Genomic DNA, 21167 nt, shown 5'->3' on the forward strand with positions numbered 1-21167 from the left:
AATTATAACCGTAGTGCAAGATGAGGGAGAAATTTTTATCAATTTAAAAAGTTAATTGTAATTAATCTGCCATGAGAGCACTCTAGTGTGAGTTCGAATTCTCGATCATTAAAATCTACTAACACTTAACAATTGAAATTAATAACACATTTTTCGTAAAAGTTATTATTATTATTATTTCCCTCCACTAGAAACTCATTCCCATTTATCTAGAAAAAAACAAAACAAAAAGTTGCGCACCCATTTACTTACATAAAGACGGGCACTTGTGTTTTTCAATTTAGTGAAAGAGCTGGGCCTGAAATCTAACAAGATCTTACCAAACACTTTTAAGAACTATTAAATTGACATGAACCCGCGCGTTTATTTTCACAAACTAACTTCTTAGCTTGCATTAAATCATCTATCCACACACAATTGTCCAAATCATCCCTATTTGGATTTTGGAGCGTGTGTATATATATATATATTGTTTCACTTACAAAGTACAAACATCACGGCGTCAAGACTTCACATTAATAGGATTGCAAAAAAAAAAAAAAAAAAAAAATCCCTTAACTTTGATTTTATCTTGGAACAGTAACGATAATAAAAAATAATAATAAAAAATAAATAAAAAAAATTTGAGTTTGAAGGGTTTTAGCTTCCACTTATTTAGCTTTGAGCTTGTGCAATATATCATTTAAATTATTTTATTATATTTTCTTAATTTATGTATTATTTTATTTTTTTCTTGACCAAAAACTCAAGTACACATTTGCTTTTATGGCAAGGATGGACTCATAAAATTATGTGAATTGGAGCTTTTCTATAATTTCAGTGGAGGCAATTTTGATATTTTATAGGTATATAATAATAAAAAAAAAATCAAGGTACATAATACCAAAAATAAATAAATAAAAATGAAGTGTTGCAAGATTGAGAAACAAACTTGCTAGTTAAAAAAACATTAAGAGATACCAAAATTGGTGTTTCCGGACCTCTTTTCTTTTCGGCAACAAATGTGGTATTCAAATCACAATAGAAGTTAGTTAAAGTACATTACTTGCAACACAAAATATGAAACAAAAATAGTTGTCAAAAAGGTCTAAATGATTAAATACAGTATAAGATAAGAGTTCAATTTTAAACGAGTTGAACCCATTGATTCATGAACAAGTAATTATATATAATCCTTGTTCATGAATCAATGGGTTCAACTCCTTTAAAATTGAGCTCTTATCTTATACTGTATTTACTCATTAAGATCTTTTTGACAATTATTTTTATAAATTTAAAATTTTCAGCCATTAAGATCGTGGTCTGATAATATGGACAAGACTTGCCTACTCATTACTGAGTAGGTTATTCCTACTGATCGCTGATGTATGTTTGTGATTGAACCACATCAGCTGTTTAGTAAAAATCACATATACACCCATGAGTAGATAAATCTTATATTATATTACACTATTGATCCATTAGGAGGGATACAATCATCAATCTTAATAAAGACATCAACACAACATGCAATATGATTGTCAATAAGATCAAACATTGAATTGGTCCAAGAAAAGTTGCTGAACAATATACAGCCATTCATTCTTATTTAAGATGATCAACCCACCATTGCCATAGATAATTGCGTAACCATTTCACATCAATTGCATGGCCAATATGCTCTTCCTCTTGCCTAAATGGTATAAGTTCGACATTGAATGGTTTGAGTCTTAACAAAATCAAAATACGAAAAATGATATACTTGACAACTAATTTTATGAACTATAACTCACTTAATGTGATAATAAGTTACAAAAATAGATAGTTTAAGAACTTATTGGACTCTATCTATTGGGATAACTACAAAAACAAATGGATTTTTGTTACACCTGTCCCAAAATATATTGTTTGGTGAGTGTGAATGCTTTTAACTTTGCAAAAAAAAAAAAAAAAAAGAGAATGGAAAAATAAAAATAAAAAATTGAATGGCGGCAAAACCCTTGGTAAGTCAACTAACAGAGAGGGCCCTCCCAATGAGCATTGCCAGCTGGAGACGCGTTTCAGGTGATAAGTGGCCCATTCTTTGTTAGTTGGTAGTTATAACACAGACAGCCACTCTGCTTTTACAAAATTGCAATGCGTATATCTCACTATCCATTGATTCCATTCTTTTCCAAACACCAAATTTTCTCATTCAAGCCTGCACGTTCTTCTCTAACATGCATCCAACTCTCTCTCTCTCTCTCTCTTACAAATCTCTCTCCCCATAGTTCAAAAAACATTACCACCTTATCAAACACTTCCATTTCTCTCCTAACTCAAAAAACACATCACTAGCTTAGTAATCTCTTTCCATTTCTCTCCCCTGCAAAAGTTGCTTTTGGCATATATAGCACCCACAATGTCCTCCAATCCATCATTACCACCACCAGCTTAACGCCACCATACACTTGGTTACCAACATCAAAATAATGGGAGGAGCCAAACATGGAACATCAATACCTCACTTCCTCTCCTTCCATTCCCTTATTTTACTCTCCCTCCTCTTGTTTCACATAGATAACTCCTTTTCCTCCCTCTCAGTGGTAAAATATACACCTACTGATAGTTATCTCATCGATTGTGGCTCACCCCAAACCACCCCTCTCGATGATGGCCGGACTTTTAAGTCCGATCCTGAAACCGCTTCTTTCCTCTCCACAGACGAAAATATACTTACTTCCATTGATTCCATTCCCGACAATGTTCTTTCTTCTTCTCTTCCTTTATATAAAACAGCGCGGATTTTTCGCGATGATTCATTGTACAGATTTCTTATCATTCGCCCTGGCTGGCATTGGATTCGTCTATACTTTTATCCACTTCCGCACCCTTCTTATAATCTAACAAGTGCTGTCTTCAGTGTCGCCACAGATAGTGTTGTTCTTTTGCACGACTTCACATTGAAAAATAATACCACAGTGGTGTTTAAAGAGTACCTCATTAACATCTCCTCGGATGAACTCTCCCTCAAATTCTCACCCATGAAGAATTCCTTCGCGTTCATCAATGCCATCGAGCTTGTTTCTGCTCCTGATGCTCTCATTTCCGATTCAGCATCAGCAGTTTCTCCGGTTGGTGACTTCAATGGATTGTCCAATTATGCGCTTGAAGTGTCTCACCGGTTAAATGTTGGAGGCCCAATTGTTACTCCTGAAAATGACACCTTGTGGAGGACTTGGCAACCTGACAACCAGTTCATGACATTCCCACAAGGGGCAAAAAGTGCGGCTGTTGCTCCGGACACTGTAAAGTATTCAGAGGACGGCGCAACCCCTTTCATTGCCCCCAATTGGGTGTATGCCACGGCTGATCAGATGGCGGATTCTGGAGTGGTTGAAGCAAACTTCAACCTCACTTGGGAGATTAGTATTGATCCAAGCTTTTCTTACTTCATCAGAATGCATTTTTGTGACATTGTGAGCACAGGCCTTAATGAGCTTTACTTCAATGTTTATGTTAATGGGATGATGGGTGTGTCAGTTCTTGATCTCTCAACACTTACATCTGGCCTTGCTGTCCCTTATTACAAAGATTTCGTGCTCAACGCCTCTGCCATCACCAATGACTCCATAACGGTTCAGGTTGGCCCGGTTTCTAGTGTGCATTCAAGCCTCACAAATGCTATTCTCAATGGGTTGGAGGTCATGAAAATGAGCAACTCAGCTGGGAGCTTGGATGGGTTGTTTTCTCTAGATGGGAAATTCCAGGGGCTGCATTCAGGGCCTAATACAATGAAAATTTTCGAGTCTGTTGGCTTGGCAATGGGCGTGATGGCTGTGTTGTTGCTTATAATTGGCATTGTTCTATGGCAGAGGGGACCTCGGGATTGGGGGAAGAGGCGAAGCAGCTTCTCGTCGTGGCTGCTCCCTCTCAACTCCAGCCACTGCAGTTTCTTGTCCAGCAAAAGCAAGAGTAGCTACTCGAGTTATTTCTCGTCTGGACTTGGTCTAGGGGGGCGGTTTTTCACCTTCAGTGAACTGCGCGATGCAACAGAAAACTTCGATGAAAATGCAGTAATTGGCATTGGAGGGTTTGGAAAAGTGTATCTCGGAGAAATGGAGGATGGAACAAAGGTTGCAATTAAGCGCGGGAACCCAAGTTCAGCACAAGGCATTAATGAATTCCACACAGAGATACAAATGCTCTCCAAGCTCCGCCATCGCCACCTTGTGTCACTTATTGGATATTGCGATGAACAAGCGGAAATGATCCTGGTTTATGAATATATGGCTAATGGCCCTCTTCGTGACCACCTCTACGGCTCAACCCTGCCTCCTTTACCATGGAGACAACGGCTTGAAATCTGCATCGGTGCAGCTCGTGGACTGCATTATCTCCACACTGGTGCAGCACAAGGCATAATACACCGTGATGTGAAAACCACAAACATTCTTCTGGACGAAACTTATGTCGCCAAAGTTTCTGATTTCGGCTTGTCTAAGGCTGCACCCTCACTGGAGCAAACTCATGTTAGCACTGCAGTAAAGGGCAGCTTTGGGTATCTTGATCCTGAATACTTCAGGAGGCAACAGCTGACAGAAAAATCTGATGTTTACTCTTTCGGAGTAGTCCTGTTTGAGGTATTATGCGCAAGGCCTGCTATAGACCCTAAATTGCCTAGGGAGCAGGTTAATTTGGCTGAGTGGGCGATGCAACGGCACAGGAAGGGCTTGATGAAGACGATTATCGATCCTCATCTTACCGGTAACATCAGTTCAGAATCACTAATGAAGTATGTTGAAGCAGCAGAGAAGTGTTTGGCAGAATATGGTGTTGATAGACCTTCTATGGGAGATGTATTGTGGAATTTGGAGTTTGCTTTGCAGCTTCAGGAAGCATCCTCACAACTTTTCAATGATGCAGAGGAGCTCATTAATTTAGAACCACTACAAGGAAAGGACACTAAAGGAGGCCCAAGTTTAGACATCAGTGATGACTCTGAAGTGGTAGTTTGTTCTCCTTTGTTTACAGAGACTTTTCAGGGGAGGTAAAAGTCAGAGTCACAACAACAATTTGTCTTCTACACTTTCTTGAAAATGGAATTGAAGAAAGGAATTGAAAAAGTCCACTCCATCCTGCTTTTTCGATTCTAAGGAATCTGCTTTTAGATTTCTCAAGTAGAGAATGGCGAAGATGCCATGCGATCAGCGCCACAAAATGGTTTAAATTATATCTAAATCCTGCAGCGAATTGTTTTTTTGATTGTGTTGTGCACAAGTAAATTCCTTTCCTTTATGAAGTTGCTCCCTCAAAATGTTTTCATCCAGTTTGATGGTTATTGAGTGAAGAACTTCAAAAAAAAAATTGTAACCCTTTTTATGTCCTTCAAGATTTAAAAGTTATTACCAAGTGTCTGCTATGCATAGGTTGCTCACACTAAATACTAAATTATCTTGTCAGTTTGAGACGAAACAAACTAAATAAACCATGAGAAAATAGACGATTTGGGGAAGTCTTCATTGCTACTCCAATTTAGATGGTGTCATCAATTCAGAGATACATCTTGTTTCTGAGAGAAGAGGCCAGCCCTCTTAGGTCCAGGGTCTACATGTTGAACCTCATAAAACTCGAAAATATGACGATCATTCACAACAAAGGAAAAAGAAGACCAAAAAAATAAGAAGAAAGAAAGAAAGAAAACAGTGTATCTGTATATATACAGCAAGAGTTTTTTATTCACAAGCAATGTCAATACTTCTTGCTCAACTTCTTCTCTCATGAACTTGGGGCCCCTAGTTGTATAATAAAAGCAGCACAAAGATCAAGGAAGAGGAACTGCGGACCGCTGACTCTCTGTAAATCAAGAAGATACTTATCCTCGCGAGTTTTGTACAACTGTCATTTCAGATGAATAGATGCATATCAGCCACAGCAAGTTAATGTCAAAATCTAACTTAAAATCATTTCCTGTATATCAATTTTAGAAGACTCGTGTTCTTGTAAGTACCATATATGCTTCATCATTCTTGTTGCAATCATTTGTACTAAACACTGAGGATATACAAAAGTTCTAGTGTGAACTGCCACTTTGTTTATGGGCATTGTAGAAATGATGCGGTATTATCCTAATCACTCTTCTCACATTATGGTAAGTAGTGTCAAAATCTTAAATTAATGATGTAATATCATCTAAATAGATACCATATTATTGATGATGTAAATCTTATTAGAAATGAAGGAGAGTGTTCTCAAATCAAGTGTTCCCAAGGGTATGATCAGAATCACGTTTGGAAATGACAAACTGCTGAGTTAAGCCAGTCTAGCAGGTTCTGCATCACCATATAAGTGCCATGCATAAGTCCGGTGTTTAGGAACCCACACCTTGAATATGAGGTCCGGATGCATGAGAGCACTTACAACAGTAACCAAGATAGGAAATAGAAGGGAAAGAAAGAAGGATAAATAGTTACCTGCACTTCAAACTTCATGATGACCTGAGACTGAAAATCATTTTCAATAATGGCAGATTCATTACTGATGTACTGGTTATCATGTAAATGATTGCTAGCCACGCTTTCACAATGATGGAATGCATGCAACCACAGACATTTCATGTTATAGTGCCCGATCTTTTTCCAACGAACATTCAGCTCTTGCAGAGCTCTGAGAACCTGCGTCATTATCTCACGAGGATGGGCTGGAGACTGACAAAGTAACAAACAAACAAAATCAATTACACTTGTAACAATATATTTTAATAATGGTTTAGAAGAATTCTGGATTTTAGGTCAGTACAACTGAGGTGGGAAAAGTTCGTACATAATGGGCTCCGTATATTAAATCTAGTCTGTGTTTGTGTTTTTATAAGTTGGGTAAGTTAATTGTTTGAGTTACCTCTTTCAAAAGGTTAAAAGGATTCAAATATTAAACAAGGACAAAGAGGTAGTTTCAACTCTGAAATTTGTACCCTCACCAAATTAGGGTTCAAATGCATCCATTCATATCATTACAAACGCTAGGGTTTGAAAATGATACGTTTTGATCCTTAAAATATATTTTTAGAATGCATAAAATGGCTTCGGAAACTTAATTTATATTTGGAGGAGTTTGATCGATTAAAGGATCCCTTGAAGCCCACTGGACTAGGTTCGAACAATTGAACCTGACCTTGATCGACGAAAACCTGCAGGAAGGTAATTTCCAAATATAATTCAAACTATCTGAACCCTAATCCCTTCCTACTCCAAAGCGTATATAAAGACCTTGGGTTTTCAGAAAAACCAACAAAAACTAAGAATATACAAGCAATGTGAGGCACAATAGCATTAATTCTAGTACTCAAATTGCTATAATCTATTTCTTTCATACATTCATCAATTCATTTAGATGGCGAGTGTATTTTGAGTGTTGACGATTATCAAACCTATAGGTATAAGGAGTTCAACACCACAAGAAGATTCCACACTGCAACCAAAGTTGATTGGATATTACTAGTGAGGGAGATCAAAGCACTAAAGGAAGAGCAGACTGCGTTAGTAGCAAGGTTGTTGACTGGTAGCAACTAAGTTGTAGAAGAACATTAGAGGTGATCAGAAGCAGCTAGGGGACTTTTGGCTTAGAATTTGGTAACCCAGTTTGTAAATCTTTATTTACATAGTGATTTTGATGCCTGACCATAGTTCGGAGAACTGGCCAATTCGTAACCCACCAATTCCGAGTCTCACAGAAAATTGGTAAGATTCAAATATCAAACCAGGTCGAACGGATAGTTTTGACTTTGAGTCATAACTATCCGGTTCAGCTGTAAATAGATTATTCACACATGAACTTGCCAGTTCACATACGAACTGGCCCGGTTCCCTAACTGGTCTCCTTGCAGTCCCAACAGTTTTTTTTTTTTTTTTTTTTAATAGGAAAAGAAAGAGGTTGTGCTTGCTGGGACTCACACACAGGTCAAGCACATGGAAGGGAAGCACTTAACCGTTAAACTACAAGCACCAGTTGTTAAAAACTACTCCGACCAGAAATTTTATTCACTTTTTTTCACTCCAAAAATACTCCAACAAGCTTGATTTGTTCTCTTCTTGCTTCCAAGGGCCAAACCATGCAGCAAATACTTGCGATCTAGACTCAAAAATTAAATTTTGAACTTCCAAATTTCGAAATAAGCAACAAGTTTCATTTTTTAAACTTGAACATGTTATTTCTTTGTAGATCTATAAGAATAGTTACTAGTTAGAATTTCAACTTTCAAGCTTCCGAATCTTGCAATTTTTCAAAAAAAATAAAATAAAATTGGCCCCTTCCTCAAAAAGAACAATATTTATCTTTGATGGAAAGTTATCAATGATAATTTAATAGAAAGAGCATCTTATATATGTTATTATATTATATTTATTTTTTACTAATTTATTTGAATTTTCAAAATTATTATTATTATTTATTTCCTGCTTTTTTTCTCACCTAATTTTCACTCACAAATGGTAACTTATTTGTGATATACATGTTGTATATGTTACAACTGAATTCATGAATAGATCACTACTTGTGTTAATAAATCTTAAAAAATTCAATAAAATTCATTAAAAACAATTTTTTTTATTGAATTATGTTGTAAAAAGTTAAGTATCTGTGTATTTTGGGCTCTATGAGCGGCACAAAAAAAATTTCACGTATGCAATAACCGATTCTATTACGTTACGTCAGTACGCTTTCGTTATAGCACTTTTGCATCTGCAACTACAAACCTTGGCTTGAACTAGGTTTAGTGGTTTTTTCCCAATGAGGTTCTAACGAAAAAAATTGGTCTGTGTGTGAATGATTTAATGTTTTATGCTTTAATATCCGCACCATGCATATTTTTAAATTAGGAAAAAAATATATTTTTACATGCTTGTTTGTTGAAATTTGTAATTAAGTTAAAATTAGTTTAAAATTAAAATTTCTGCTAAAAGTAATTATTTAGTTTACAAGACCGATTCATCGCCTCCCCCTTTTTCTAGGTCTAGTTTGGGCCATTCTGCATACTCTCCCATCAGAGAGTGGGGGTTATGTTCCTGTATCATCAGTGGTAATTTCAATTATTTAGCACTAAACAGATCACTAGGGCCAGTAATTGAAACAATCAGAAACCATGGTTATCTAGCCTATTTCATGTACCAGAAGGAAACCTATTTTATTCCTCTAGAAGACCGTGGAACACATGCAGATGGTTCAGATAAACTAAATGAGTGATTCATTCATAAATGAGTCGTAGAGCTTACGAGCTGCAAAAAGGGAATGCTTCTCTGCATTTACCCATCATGACATGATATAAAATAAAATCAAATAATTTGAACCTGCAGTCCAAGAAGCCATTTTCTCTGACTTGGCAACTGGAGCCTCAAATTAGTCTCCTGATGTAAGTAAGGCACAGCAGCCAAATGTGACACATCATCTGGATGCACACCAGCTGAACCACATTCCTGGAGAGACACAGATAAACAAGTTTGAGATAAAGCCTATAAATCTGGAATATACATATTATATAACTGGAAACATATCCAACAAATAGATGCCATTCAACCAGACTACAAGGATGGGTACTTGTGCAGGAAAGATGGAAAGCATGTATGGGGCCTAAAATTGATACAGAAAGAACAGTGGAAAAGGTGGATATTAACTCAAGCTCTCGATAAAAATTGCAAATTATGGATTTTACCTAGTTGCAAGCAAGGCCCACACAAGAACAGCCTCGCCCAATAACCAACCCCCCCACCCAAACACAAACACAAAAAAATTTATAAAAAAAAAATCAAACATCACATCACAAGCATCACCACATAGACATGTGCGCATAGAGAAAATGAAGCAAAAGAAGAAACAAGAAATGGAGACTGTGAAGAAGTATAAACAGGCATTTGCATGCATGCAAACACATAATATCGAAGACCCGGAATTATTCTAAATATGCATTTGGAAAACCTTTTATACAATAAAAAAGAGCCTTAAATTTTTTTTTTTGAAGGAGTTTAATTTAACAAAGTTGTGAAGAGATAATTTACAAAAGCATGAGTCTTATGCTTACGATTTTCTCACACTTTAAGGTAATACTTTTCCCTAAAAGTGTGCCAAAGTCATCATATCACAATGGTGAAATGGCATCATAAAGAAAGGGGTAGCTAAGGGTTGAATTCTTATCATTGTCTTCCTTTCAAGTATCACCTTCTGATATAAACCACAAACATATACTACTATGGCCCCATTTGATCTGATACATCACAGACACAACTTCAGACCAGAAACAAAACAATGGATAGTTATTTTCACTTTTAAGTAAGCCATGTAGCAGAACATTTTCCATGAGCAGAAAATAAAGAAACATAGTAATGCAAGCTTCTAGTACTACTGGCTTTGTAGGTAGGAACTGGGAAGTATTGTATTAGACATGCAACACCACTGCAATATGTTTTATATATAAAAATTTTAAAAATTATGGAGTGCACCAGCAACTGATAACTTCACAAACAAACTCACTATGGACTCCTGAAATTCAGCTCCAAGATAGCCACTGGAAACAGGGGACCGGTTGTCAAAAAGCAAATAATATGCAACAGTAGCCTGAAATAAACATTTGTGAGACATACAACCACGACAAAAATAATAAAAAGTGCAAAACTATACATGTATCATAAATGGGATACATCATTTTGTATTCTGTTTTGAAGAGATTCAAGCAGCAGGTTCTTGTCAAATCCCATCTTAAGCACTTCTTGAAGAATATCCTCATCAATCTGCAGATTATAAGCAATTCAGATCATCATCTAATTATGCAAAGGAGACATAGTAAAGCAAGAATCTATGCATCAAAACTGCTAGACCATATTAAGAAGCAAAAAGAAAATGGGAGCCTTGAATTACTGCAACCTTACTAAATGAATTTACTAATACTTAAACACCTTCACATCCTTGTTCAGATAATGTACAGGGAATCAATAGCCCAAACTGGTAACTATTTACAATGTGAGGAATAAATTCTGAATTGGCCTATTAATATTCTTGTACCTTCCTGGACTCTACTTCCCATCTTTTCCACTTTGCAGTCAAAAAGTGAAATTTGGAAAGGTAAATGTGGAATGCAAATTTTGCCTTAGCCAAAAAACTCTAATCTGAAATCCTTTAAGATGAACTACATGAATATAACTAAGACTTGAGGATTACCAGTTCATCTTTTGTATCCTGTCAATACCACTTTCCAGTCAAAACTACGTCTCACTAAAAATCTAACAATTTGAATCAACATTGAGAAACAAGAGCTTTCAAATAGAATCACTAAATGCCAGTTAGTAGTTAAGACATACCATCACCATTAACTTTACCTGTTCTTTCAAAGTTTAATGCATGAAACCTTTTTCCTCTATAAACCAAATTAATGCACATAAGATGATTAGATATTACTTAATAATGCCTTGTTCATGGACTGCTGCTTATACCAAGTCAATAGCATTCATGAGTGCAACACATCATTAATGCATTCCATTCTTTTATATTCCTAATAAAATGTCATAGATTTCATAACATTATACAAACCAGATAAAGAATTACTAAAAGAACAGGAATATTTTAGAACCAGAAAATACTTGTCTAGCTTGAAAACATATTAATCATAAAATCATTAATTAATGCTAACAATTTAATAAGTACCCAGAAACATACCTTTTTAATATGTTGCATTGCATCTGGTGGAGGAACAGCTAAATAGCGAGGAAGATGGACTTTGAACCAATGGTGCTGACGGATCTCGGGAATAGTTATTCGCTTCATAGGGTCTACCACGAGCATCCTAGGTATCAAATCCCTTGCTCCAGGTGACAAATGACTTGGAAGTGTGTAGATTCCATCCTGAATGACAATGTGATGCAATAGGATGATCAACTACCCAATTAAAGTTACATTACGCCAAATAAACTGAAAGGCAAGTTTCACCTGAATGCATGAACGCTGAGTTCCATAGCAATCCATAAATTGATAATATCTACTATTCTTAAAATCCAAACAGTATATTTAGCTTATTTTGAAATATCTGAGCTCAAAAAAGGTCATAACAATACCTTTATTTTCTTGAAGAGATTGGGAATGTTTTCATCATCAAAAGGAAGTGTACCACAAAGAAGAGCATACAAGATAACACCACAACTCCAAACATCTATCTCAGGCCCAGCATACAGTTTACCAGAAACAACCTGCACAAAAGTTTATGCATTAGAGCCCCATTATTACATCCACTAGCCTTAAGCAGAATGTTGTCTTATTTTAATCCAGCAATAAATGATGACCAATGGCGTTATTCAAAACCTCTGGAGCAGCATAGTTCGGGCTTCCACAACTTGTCTTTAGAAAATGGCCATCACGCATAATATTGCTCAAGCCAAAATCTGCTATCTTCACATTGCGCTTGGAATCTAAAAGCAGATTCTCGGGCTTGAGATCCCGATGAACCACCATGTTTCTGTGACAGTACTCCACCCCAGAAATAATCTGTTTTCAGAGAAATAATAATAAAAACAACAACAATAATAACAAAAAAAATAATAAATAATGAGTAGCATTATAATGGAAAGCTTGCACCATATCATCCACTAATTACCATTCTAAAATCATTGTTCTTTCCATATTTAGCTTTTGCCATAATTCCATCCTCATTATACTTTCTAGATCGTTAATTTTGATAAGCTGTGAATTAGATTTCCATACCGCTTCACAGTGGGTATTGGTGTTACTTGAGTTAGTTGACTATGCATCTTATGCAAGCATACATTGTATCAAACCCATAGTCCGTGGTTTTTTTATGCATAAGGAAAAACAATACGCATCACAAATAAGCAACCTCACAATCATAAAAACTATAACAACAAATAATAATTTCCATAACGTTGCATAAAAAAGTAAAAAAACTTGAATGAAAGGAAAGAGAAATTATAGGATAAATTGAGAAAGTGCCTACAGAAGGTGAAGGTTATGGTAAGAGCTTTTCACCATCGCATTTCAGCAAACAACAATAATACTTATCACAAAATAATAATTACTATAAATACAAAAAACGAGAATGGTATCGACATTGACAATTACAACAATCATAACAATGACAATTGCAATAATATTATGTAACTAAAATAATATTGATGGCCACAACATCGATATTCTTCACTATTTGGTTGTATAATAGATGTAGTAGGCAAAATCTCATTCAGGAAAACTTCTCAAAAAAAAAAAAAAAATCTCATTCAGGAAAAATGGAAAAAATGCTACCTGCTGGAAGAAAGACCGAGCTTCATCCTCTTGTAACCTACCCTTCTCTACAATGTAATCAAATAGTTCTCCGGACTTCACATACTCCATGACAACATATATATCTGCCGGTGTCTCTATCACTTCATAAAGTCGTATTATATGTGGATGCACAAATAATCTACATATTTTAATTTCTCTTCTCACTGCAGAACATCAAGTACATTAATATTTTTGAACATCAAGTACATTAATATTTTTGAAAGTCTCATTTACAGTTCTCTTAATAAAACAAAATCCAATAACAGAAGTACAAAGAGGAATAAGCATCAATTTAGTTTTTATCAACATCAAATAATTGGCTCCTAATTAGGGCTGCAAATGAGCTGACACGATCCGACCCAAGCTTTAGGTTGTTCGGGCTTGGCTCACCTAGGCCAGAAGGGTGTTCAAGCTTGGCTCGAGCTAAGCTCAGCAGTTTTTTTACGAGCTCAAGCTCAGCTCGGCTCAAGCTCGTGTGTGTATATATGTGTACATATATACATATATATATATATAACAAATGAAACAAGTCTAAAATACTGCTTTCAGAGACACAAAATGCCACCATCTCCTTCAAATTGCTTCTGAGTTCAACCATTTATTATTGATCTTCACCAATCTTCATTGTCTCCTTCACAAGCTTCAAATTCCAACCATCAATCTCCGATTCCACCAACAATATCAGCGAGGAAATAATATTGAGAGAGAGAGAGAGAGAGAGGAGCAAAGTAGCCTTTGATGTAGCTGGTGGAGTTGAAGGCAGGCCGGTGCAAAGGCGAGGGGTAACAGAAACGTTGTTACTGGCTTCTTGTGGCTATGATTTTTAGGGTTTTCATATCTAACCCTTTACTATGTTATATGTATAAAACCAATTCGATGGTTGAGATGAAACATGACTTGGCCATTGGGCTGCCTAGTTAATTGGACCTGATTTGTAAATGGGCTTCAAAAAATTAAAGTATCAATGGGGCCAATAAAAAATATATATGAACATGGGCTAAGCTTGTATATATGGGTTAGGCTTTTAGATATAATACATTGAATATAATTTATTTTTATTTATAACGAGCTTGTTCATGAGCTCAATGACCTGAGCTTAACATTGTTCAAGCTCAGCTCGTTCACTTAATGAACGATCCTGAGCCGAGCTTTTAACGAGCCGAGCCTGAGTTATTCATGGACAGCTAGGTTCATTTGCAGCCCTACTCCTAATCCAACAACAATGCTGTGAAAATCAAGGAAATCTTCAGAAGAAAGTGAAGTATGCATCGAAACACACTGTCATACCTTTCTCCTCCATTTCAGGGCTCCTCATTTTACGGCGATTCAGGATTTTAATAGCCACTTTGTACTTCGTCAACGCATGCTCTGCAATTTTAACTTTACCAAATGAACCATGGCCAAGAGTTTTTCCAAGCTTGTAGTTCCTTAGAAGCACATCAGTGTTGCCGCCTCCCCTGCCTATCGATCCATCCATATTCCTGTTGTAAAAGAATCGCAACAGAAATTCAGGACATATTGTCTAAAATCAAGAGAATAAAAAGCACTTCCATCACAATGCTTGCATGACTGATTTAGAATTGTTTTGATACATGATGACCCATACAAATTGTAACAAGAGTATCATCTAAATTGTTTCTCGGTGTGTTGCAGTATAGACATAGAATGTGATTCTATTGGACAACTACACATGAAGTAGCAAGCTTGAAGTTGGTTTGGCAACTGGATATTGGGGTTATATTTTTCCTAGGTTCAGACATATTAATCATTACTGATAGCCATTTGGATTTTGGGAATCTAGAAAGTTTGAACTTACCCTTGCTAAGTTTATAGTTGATGTCTAAACAAAGATGGATTAACTTTAAGGGTTAATTTGGCCCGCAGGAACTAGGCTTGAAGGGACTCAAGGAATCAGGTTGATTGTATTACGGACTAAAAAGAAGGAAGATTTGTTGGGTCATTCCTTGAAGGGAGAAAATATCATCACAATGATCAAGAGAAAGATCATTATTTTAAAAGTGAAACCTGCTAACAACGATGCTGAAGGTAGGCAGACGCATAAGCTACATTATTAAATAATTATATAAAAGATTCTAAGAATGGTATGCAAAAGGGCGTAATTTTGTTATCAGGGCAAAGTCAAGAGAATTCATCCATCTTGGTGCATAAGAAGGTTATTAGGTTTAGAAGGGATTACATTTGTGCATAAAGTGTAAAAATACACCTACAAATTCTAATATTATGTGTATAAAAATTGAATTGTAAGTTGATGCACGGAGGATGTTACAACAAACACAGCAAACCCAAGATAAAACCAAGAAACACAACAGCAAATAAACACGCCACACGGAAAGAACACAAAGATTTAGCGTGGTTCGGCAAAGCCTACATCCATGGTGGATATCCAGTGAAAGTTTTCACTATGCGAAATTCTGGAGATTACAAATTTCTGCCTCTCACTCTCTTTCTTTGCGATTTTCAGTGTCTCAATCTACCCCACTCCAAACCCTAAGCACCCTTATATATTGGGCTACAAGAGAGTACTAATTAGGATCCACGACCCACAAGCAAAATGGGTCAAAAAATCATACAACGGGCCGCCGGGTTGTAAACAGTCCGCAACGTGACCCGACACCAAATTCGGGCCACAATATCACAAAGGACAATATGGATTTAAGAATTATCAGCCTATATTTGTATGTCCATACAAGATGTAAACAGGAATGTAGAAGAAGCATATAATAAGATTACATTTTCCCACAGGGAAAAATGTTAGTTACCACATTGTCTCGATTTGGGCTATTATGAGGTGCAATTTGTCAATAATCAGGTAGGAATGCATGCAAATGGTGTGAATGGCGCACACACACACACAAAAATATGTCAGCAGTTACAATAGAAAATACTCTTGCATATATAGTGCTATGTGTGATTTGTTGTAAAGGACTAGGAAAATAGTAAAGAGTGGAAGTCACTATAAGTTAGATAGAAAGCTAAAATGTTCTATACTAGTTCTATCATCAGCTATGGGTCTGAATCTAAGAGAAATTCTAGAGAATGTTTGCTTTCCTGAATTTTTTTTGTCATTTTTGAATGATAAGGAGAAAAAAAATGGGTCAAAAGAAAATACCATTTTGGGGTTTGTTTTGGCAGGTATGTTGGTATGAAGAAACTCAAAGAGAAAATGAGATAGAGTTGACCACTTACCCTGTCAACCTGTTGTGCCAAAAGGAACTATAAGATTACTTTGCTGCTAATCTGCTAGCCATATTGGAAATTCCCCATCTTTGGGATAGGGTGAAAGGTTAGGCTTCTATTGGAGATTGAAATAGAAACTGATCGCATATTGTTTATAGAAACCAACAATATATAAACAAAGTGAAGTAATTAGTCTTTGACCAGGGAATCGAATTTGGATAAAAATTTGAGCAGGTGAATGGGTTTTTTTTTTTTTTTTTTGATAAGTAAGCAGGTGAATGGGTTTTACTGGTTAAAAGAAAGAGAACCGATGTAGATATAGTCCATTTAGACCCCATAGATGTGTATAGCTAGATCTGTGAAATAAGTGAACTGGGCTGTGAAGTAAGTGAGCATGCCAAGATATATTTTCCAGTTAATTAGCAAAGTTAGCTTGATCGGAATAAGGTCTACCTACTTCATATGGTTGCTTGTCTACTACTTTTGAAATAACTCGTCTTTTAGCTAACATCTCTCTTGTGTGATCTTAACGAAAGGAACTACATAATTGAAATGAATATTTGCTAGCTTACAAGATACATTGTGAAAAAGAGAAATATACCGGGGGCAACAAACAAATTGATAGCTTTAATACAGCATCCATATAAATATAGAAAAACTTCAATCAGTTACACATGCTATACAAAAGAACATGTGGTTGTAAGGAAAGCAAACAGAGAAAAAAAATTGCACTAAGGAAAGAGAGAGTTTAAACTTCAATGGATTCTCTACTTAAGAGATAAACAAAAGATGATGGAAAAATTCTCCAATTTCCATTCTAGTCTTTCTAGAAGAGCATAAAACATCATCCACTGTAGCAATTCTTGAAGGTCAATCAAGAAAAGGAATTGCAAGCTTGGAAAGAAAATCCTATCTGGGAAAATCAATCCACAGAAAATTCAGGGGAAAAAAAAAATTTCAATCCCTAGATATAAAGGTGCAGAAGACTAAAACAGGATATACTTGCACATTGTAGGTTGGTATATTTGTTCAAATGAGAAGTCCAAAGAAAGAGAAAATATTCTGACCTTTTTTAATTTCTAAATCAATCATGTTCTCTCACACATTTCAAGATTGTTCCCAATTATTTACTAAAATTATATATCAGTACAATAACATAGCACTAATTTGTTTTTCCACCTGAAGAATATTTAGATTATATTTGTTCTCTCATGTTATTGAAGTTCTCCATTCTTAACACTCTTTTTGGTTGGGTTCTAGGAAGATATTGTAAATCCTTGGATGAACTTCTACAGTTTTTGGATTTGTTGAGGGTTTAGAAGCCCTTTTGGGCTATTCGTTGTTTTTGAGGGATGTGTTCCCCTTTTGAACACTTTTTTTTTTATATAAGTTCCCCTTAAAACATATATACATTTTTTTTTTTTTTTTTTCCAAATTGTTTTCAATTCTCTCCTTGTCATATTTGATTTCTATTGTGCTGCTCATTCCATTCATCAAGTTCATCCATAAAATGCTTTCGATTGTGAGATGAATAAAGTGTTCAACTTGAACAAAATTTAAAATTGATCTTGTGAGCTTGCTTAATGAATATATTTTTGTTATAGTGTTCAGAAAAATGAACATTGTGGGTGCCAAATAACTTATAAAATGAAATTTGAGAAATGAATTATATTGAAATACAGGCTTGAGATGATGTTACTAAATTCGGCCAAGTATGTGAATTTGACTAGAGGATTTTCTACCAAATACTTGGAAGTCTTGGATATTATGTATATTTGATATTGGACCTTTGTCAAGAGGGACTTATGTAAAGATATTTATATTTATTTATTGGAAGATCATTAGTATAATTGTTTAGAGTAGCAAAATTAATATATATTATTAGCACACCCCAGATGCTTGGATGAGTGTTATGTTTTCTGATTGTGGGGTCAAATAGTTACACAATACTTGACAGGTCATTAACAATTCTTAATTATAACAGTCAATCAAGTATGCTGATGCATTTTAAAAGTTCATTTGGCCAGCTAATATTTTCTTCCTTCAGCTTGTAGCAGCAAGAACATTTTCCAATGAATTAAGAACTGACCAGTCAGATCGTAATTTCTTCATCTTACAATCTCTCAGACTAAACCCCAGCTTTACCACATTAAAAAGTGCCAACGAACGTGACATGCAAAGTTACCATCATTTCTGCGTTTATAAAGAATGTTCCCACCGTGTCAGGAAGCACTTGCACAAGCCATTGCCACTTCAGTTTGAAATTTCATTAACCGAACTGTTCAAAAAAAAAACTTGACTCACATTAGCTCACAGAGCATCCTACCCCACTTACACACAGTGTGTATTATATAAACATATATAATATACATATCTTAATTTGAAGTTCTTTAACCACCCATTAAGACCCAGTTACAAAAGCTAAATGCTTTATCTTTATTTCCTTTTCTAAAATTGAAACATAAGAATCGGAGCCTGTTTTTTCAACCCAGCTAAGTAATTGATAATTATCTGAAGCACAACACTTTACCCCTCTGGTTTCCAACTCTCTCTACTCTATCTCGAAAACCTACATAAATATATATAGACAGGGAGAGAATTTTACAGAGAAACTACTTAATCAAACAGACAAACTTCATCAAATCAAATAATAATTAGTTTCACATAAAACAAAGAATGGTCATAATCAATCAAAAAGTTGATCGCATATTATGAAGAGAAAGTCAGCATTGGTAGATCAGAAAATAAGCAAAATCAATTAAATCAAAAGAATATGAAGGCAAAGCTAAAATCAAACGATACCCGAAAGTAGAGTCCAATCACATTCAAGCACAATACGAATCTATCCGCACACGTACAGAAATGTAGTTACAGTAGCGAATTTGAGAGAGAGATTTGGGAATTGAACGAAGAAAAGGAAAGTAATGAGGAGGGTCTGAATTTCATATTTGTATTGTCCGACTCAACGAATCCAGATGGGAGATGGACAAGCGTAAATGTTTTATGGGCTGTTGTGAGACTGGGCTAAACACGATATGGGCTGGGCTTGGGATGGTGGGTTAAAGTTTACATTGTATGGATACCTAAAAGATCTACAAAGCAGCCCAAGGAATAGACACAAGGAAAGAAACAAAGCCTAGTAATGACTTAAGTTGGCCCAAGACAGTTACAGTAATTAAACTACATAAGCCCAAGACAGCTACAAAGGCCCAAGATAAACGACTATGTGGTTAAACCCTCCAGTTGGAGCAGAGGTGTGAGTGAGGCACATGAACATTCCCTCTTTATAATTCTTTCTCATGTCTCACTAAGCATTAATATTTTTGTTGCAAAACCCTAAATTATTATTATATTATAATGGGAAGAGTTGTGTTGAAAAACCTAAATTATATTAAATGCATCATTATTGAAAATTTATTATAAAAAAATTAATAGTATAGACATATTTCCTTCTCTAATTAGATTTCATTTTATTGAATTAAATAAGTAAAATTTTAATATTATATCCTTCCTTCTATGATTATATTTTTTTATTAAATTAAATCAATAAATAATTTTTTAATATTATATATTTTCTTCTCTAATTAGATTTCTTTTTACTAAATTTTAGTATTTTAGACTATTATATTATTATTATTATTAGTCCTACTACTATATTATTAAATAAATTAATATACTGAAATACTAAAACTCTTTATATATTTAATAATATTAACAAAATGAATATTTCTATTTTCTTTTCAAAATTTATTTTTCCCCTCCTTATTTGAAGAAATTTTGCAAGAGCTAGCAAAATATACTCTACTTTTTTTTTTATTATTGGCAAAAAATTCACATACTCACTTTGCTTAAAAAAGACTCGAACCCTCACCATTCATTAAAATACAAGACCCTTAATATACTCTATTATTGAATATGATTGAAAAGTGCCTAGAATACAATACGAACACAGGACACAACCTGATAGCTTTGTAATTATTTTGCAATTTTTAAATAATTATGAACTTCTTTGGGGAAAAAAAAAAAAAAAAAAAGTTTTAGAAAAACAAAAACAATCAGTTTATGTTCGGTTGTTTACGCATTGGCCCATGTTTCAATTTAAAAGAAAACCCATATTGTCTCTTTTTGGTGCTGTCTCCTAATTACAACTCACCCAACTTGTAACTCATCTAACAATCTAAAGTCACCCTACCCCTCAATTGTTGTTTGGGTACTTTTTAGCATTTGTTTAAAAAAAATTATTGTTATTAGGTGCTTGTTGTTATGCTATAACACCAAATATTTTATAGTAGCAAGGAATAAAGGATAATATTTAATACCACATTCATCCTCCATCAAGAAATTTATTATTACTATAAATTTATTATTATTATTATTATTATTAAATTTTTTAATAAATAAAAGAAAATCTATTATGATTTAAAGAAGCATCAAATTGAATGTAACATACTAACAACTCTAACATCAATTCATGCAAAATGATAGATCATCCACTCCGTTTGTGATTTAAAATTGTCGGTTCGACTCCTATGTGGATTGATTTATGCACAAGTTGCACAAATATAAACAAGAAAAAATAAGATTTGATATGATACACATGACAAGATATACTAATAAATAAATTTTATTGGATCAAATCAAATGTCCAAACAAGGAAGTACTTAGTCCACTATTTACAAAAAATAATTACATACCCAGCT

General features: G+C 34.9%; 2 protein-coding genes across 3 annotated transcripts; one reads left to right on the forward strand and one right to left on the reverse strand.

Moving 5' to 3' along the window:
* The first annotated feature begins 1425 nt into the window (after positions 1-1425).
* Positions 1426-5356, forward strand: LOC132282989 (probable receptor-like protein kinase At5g61350). The gene has a single exon (XM_059784849.1). It carries the CDS (start codon positions 2451-2453, stop codon positions 5010-5012), a length of 2562 nt encoding a protein of 853 aa, XP_059640832.1. The 5' UTR covers positions 1426-2450; the 3' UTR covers positions 5013-5356.
* An 86-nt stretch (positions 5357-5442) lies between these two features.
* Positions 5443-19421, reverse strand: LOC132282990 (SNF1-related protein kinase catalytic subunit alpha KIN10-like). Of its 2 annotated transcripts, none has more exons than XM_059784851.1 (11): positions 19270-19421; positions 14557-14750; positions 13249-13433; positions 12295-12477; positions 12051-12182; positions 11656-11841; positions 10644-10733; positions 10477-10560; positions 9300-9425; positions 6432-6665; positions 5443-5856 (listed from the first exon to the last, which is right to left on the reverse strand). In XM_059784851.1, the coding sequence occupies exons 2-11, from the start codon at positions 14744-14746 to the stop codon at positions 5737-5739; spliced, it is 1530 nt and encodes a 509-aa protein (XP_059640834.1). In that variant the 5' UTR covers positions 14747-14750; positions 19270-19421; the 3' UTR covers positions 5443-5736. The 2 variants fall into 2 exon arrangements, with proteins under 2 accessions (XP_059640834.1, XP_059640833.1); XM_059784850.1 differs by lacking the exon at positions 19270-19421 and adding an exon at positions 18557-18705.
* Between the last annotated feature and the right edge of the window lie 1746 nt (positions 19422-21167).

This window comes from Cornus florida, unplaced genomic scaffold (assembly GCF_030987335.1).
Source record: "Cornus florida cultivar Cherokee Brave unplaced genomic scaffold, ASM3098733v1 CherokeeBrave_3.0.0_Hap2_Chr11, whole genome shotgun sequence".
NCBI lineage: Eukaryota > Viridiplantae > Streptophyta > Magnoliopsida > Cornales > Cornaceae > Cornus > Cornus florida.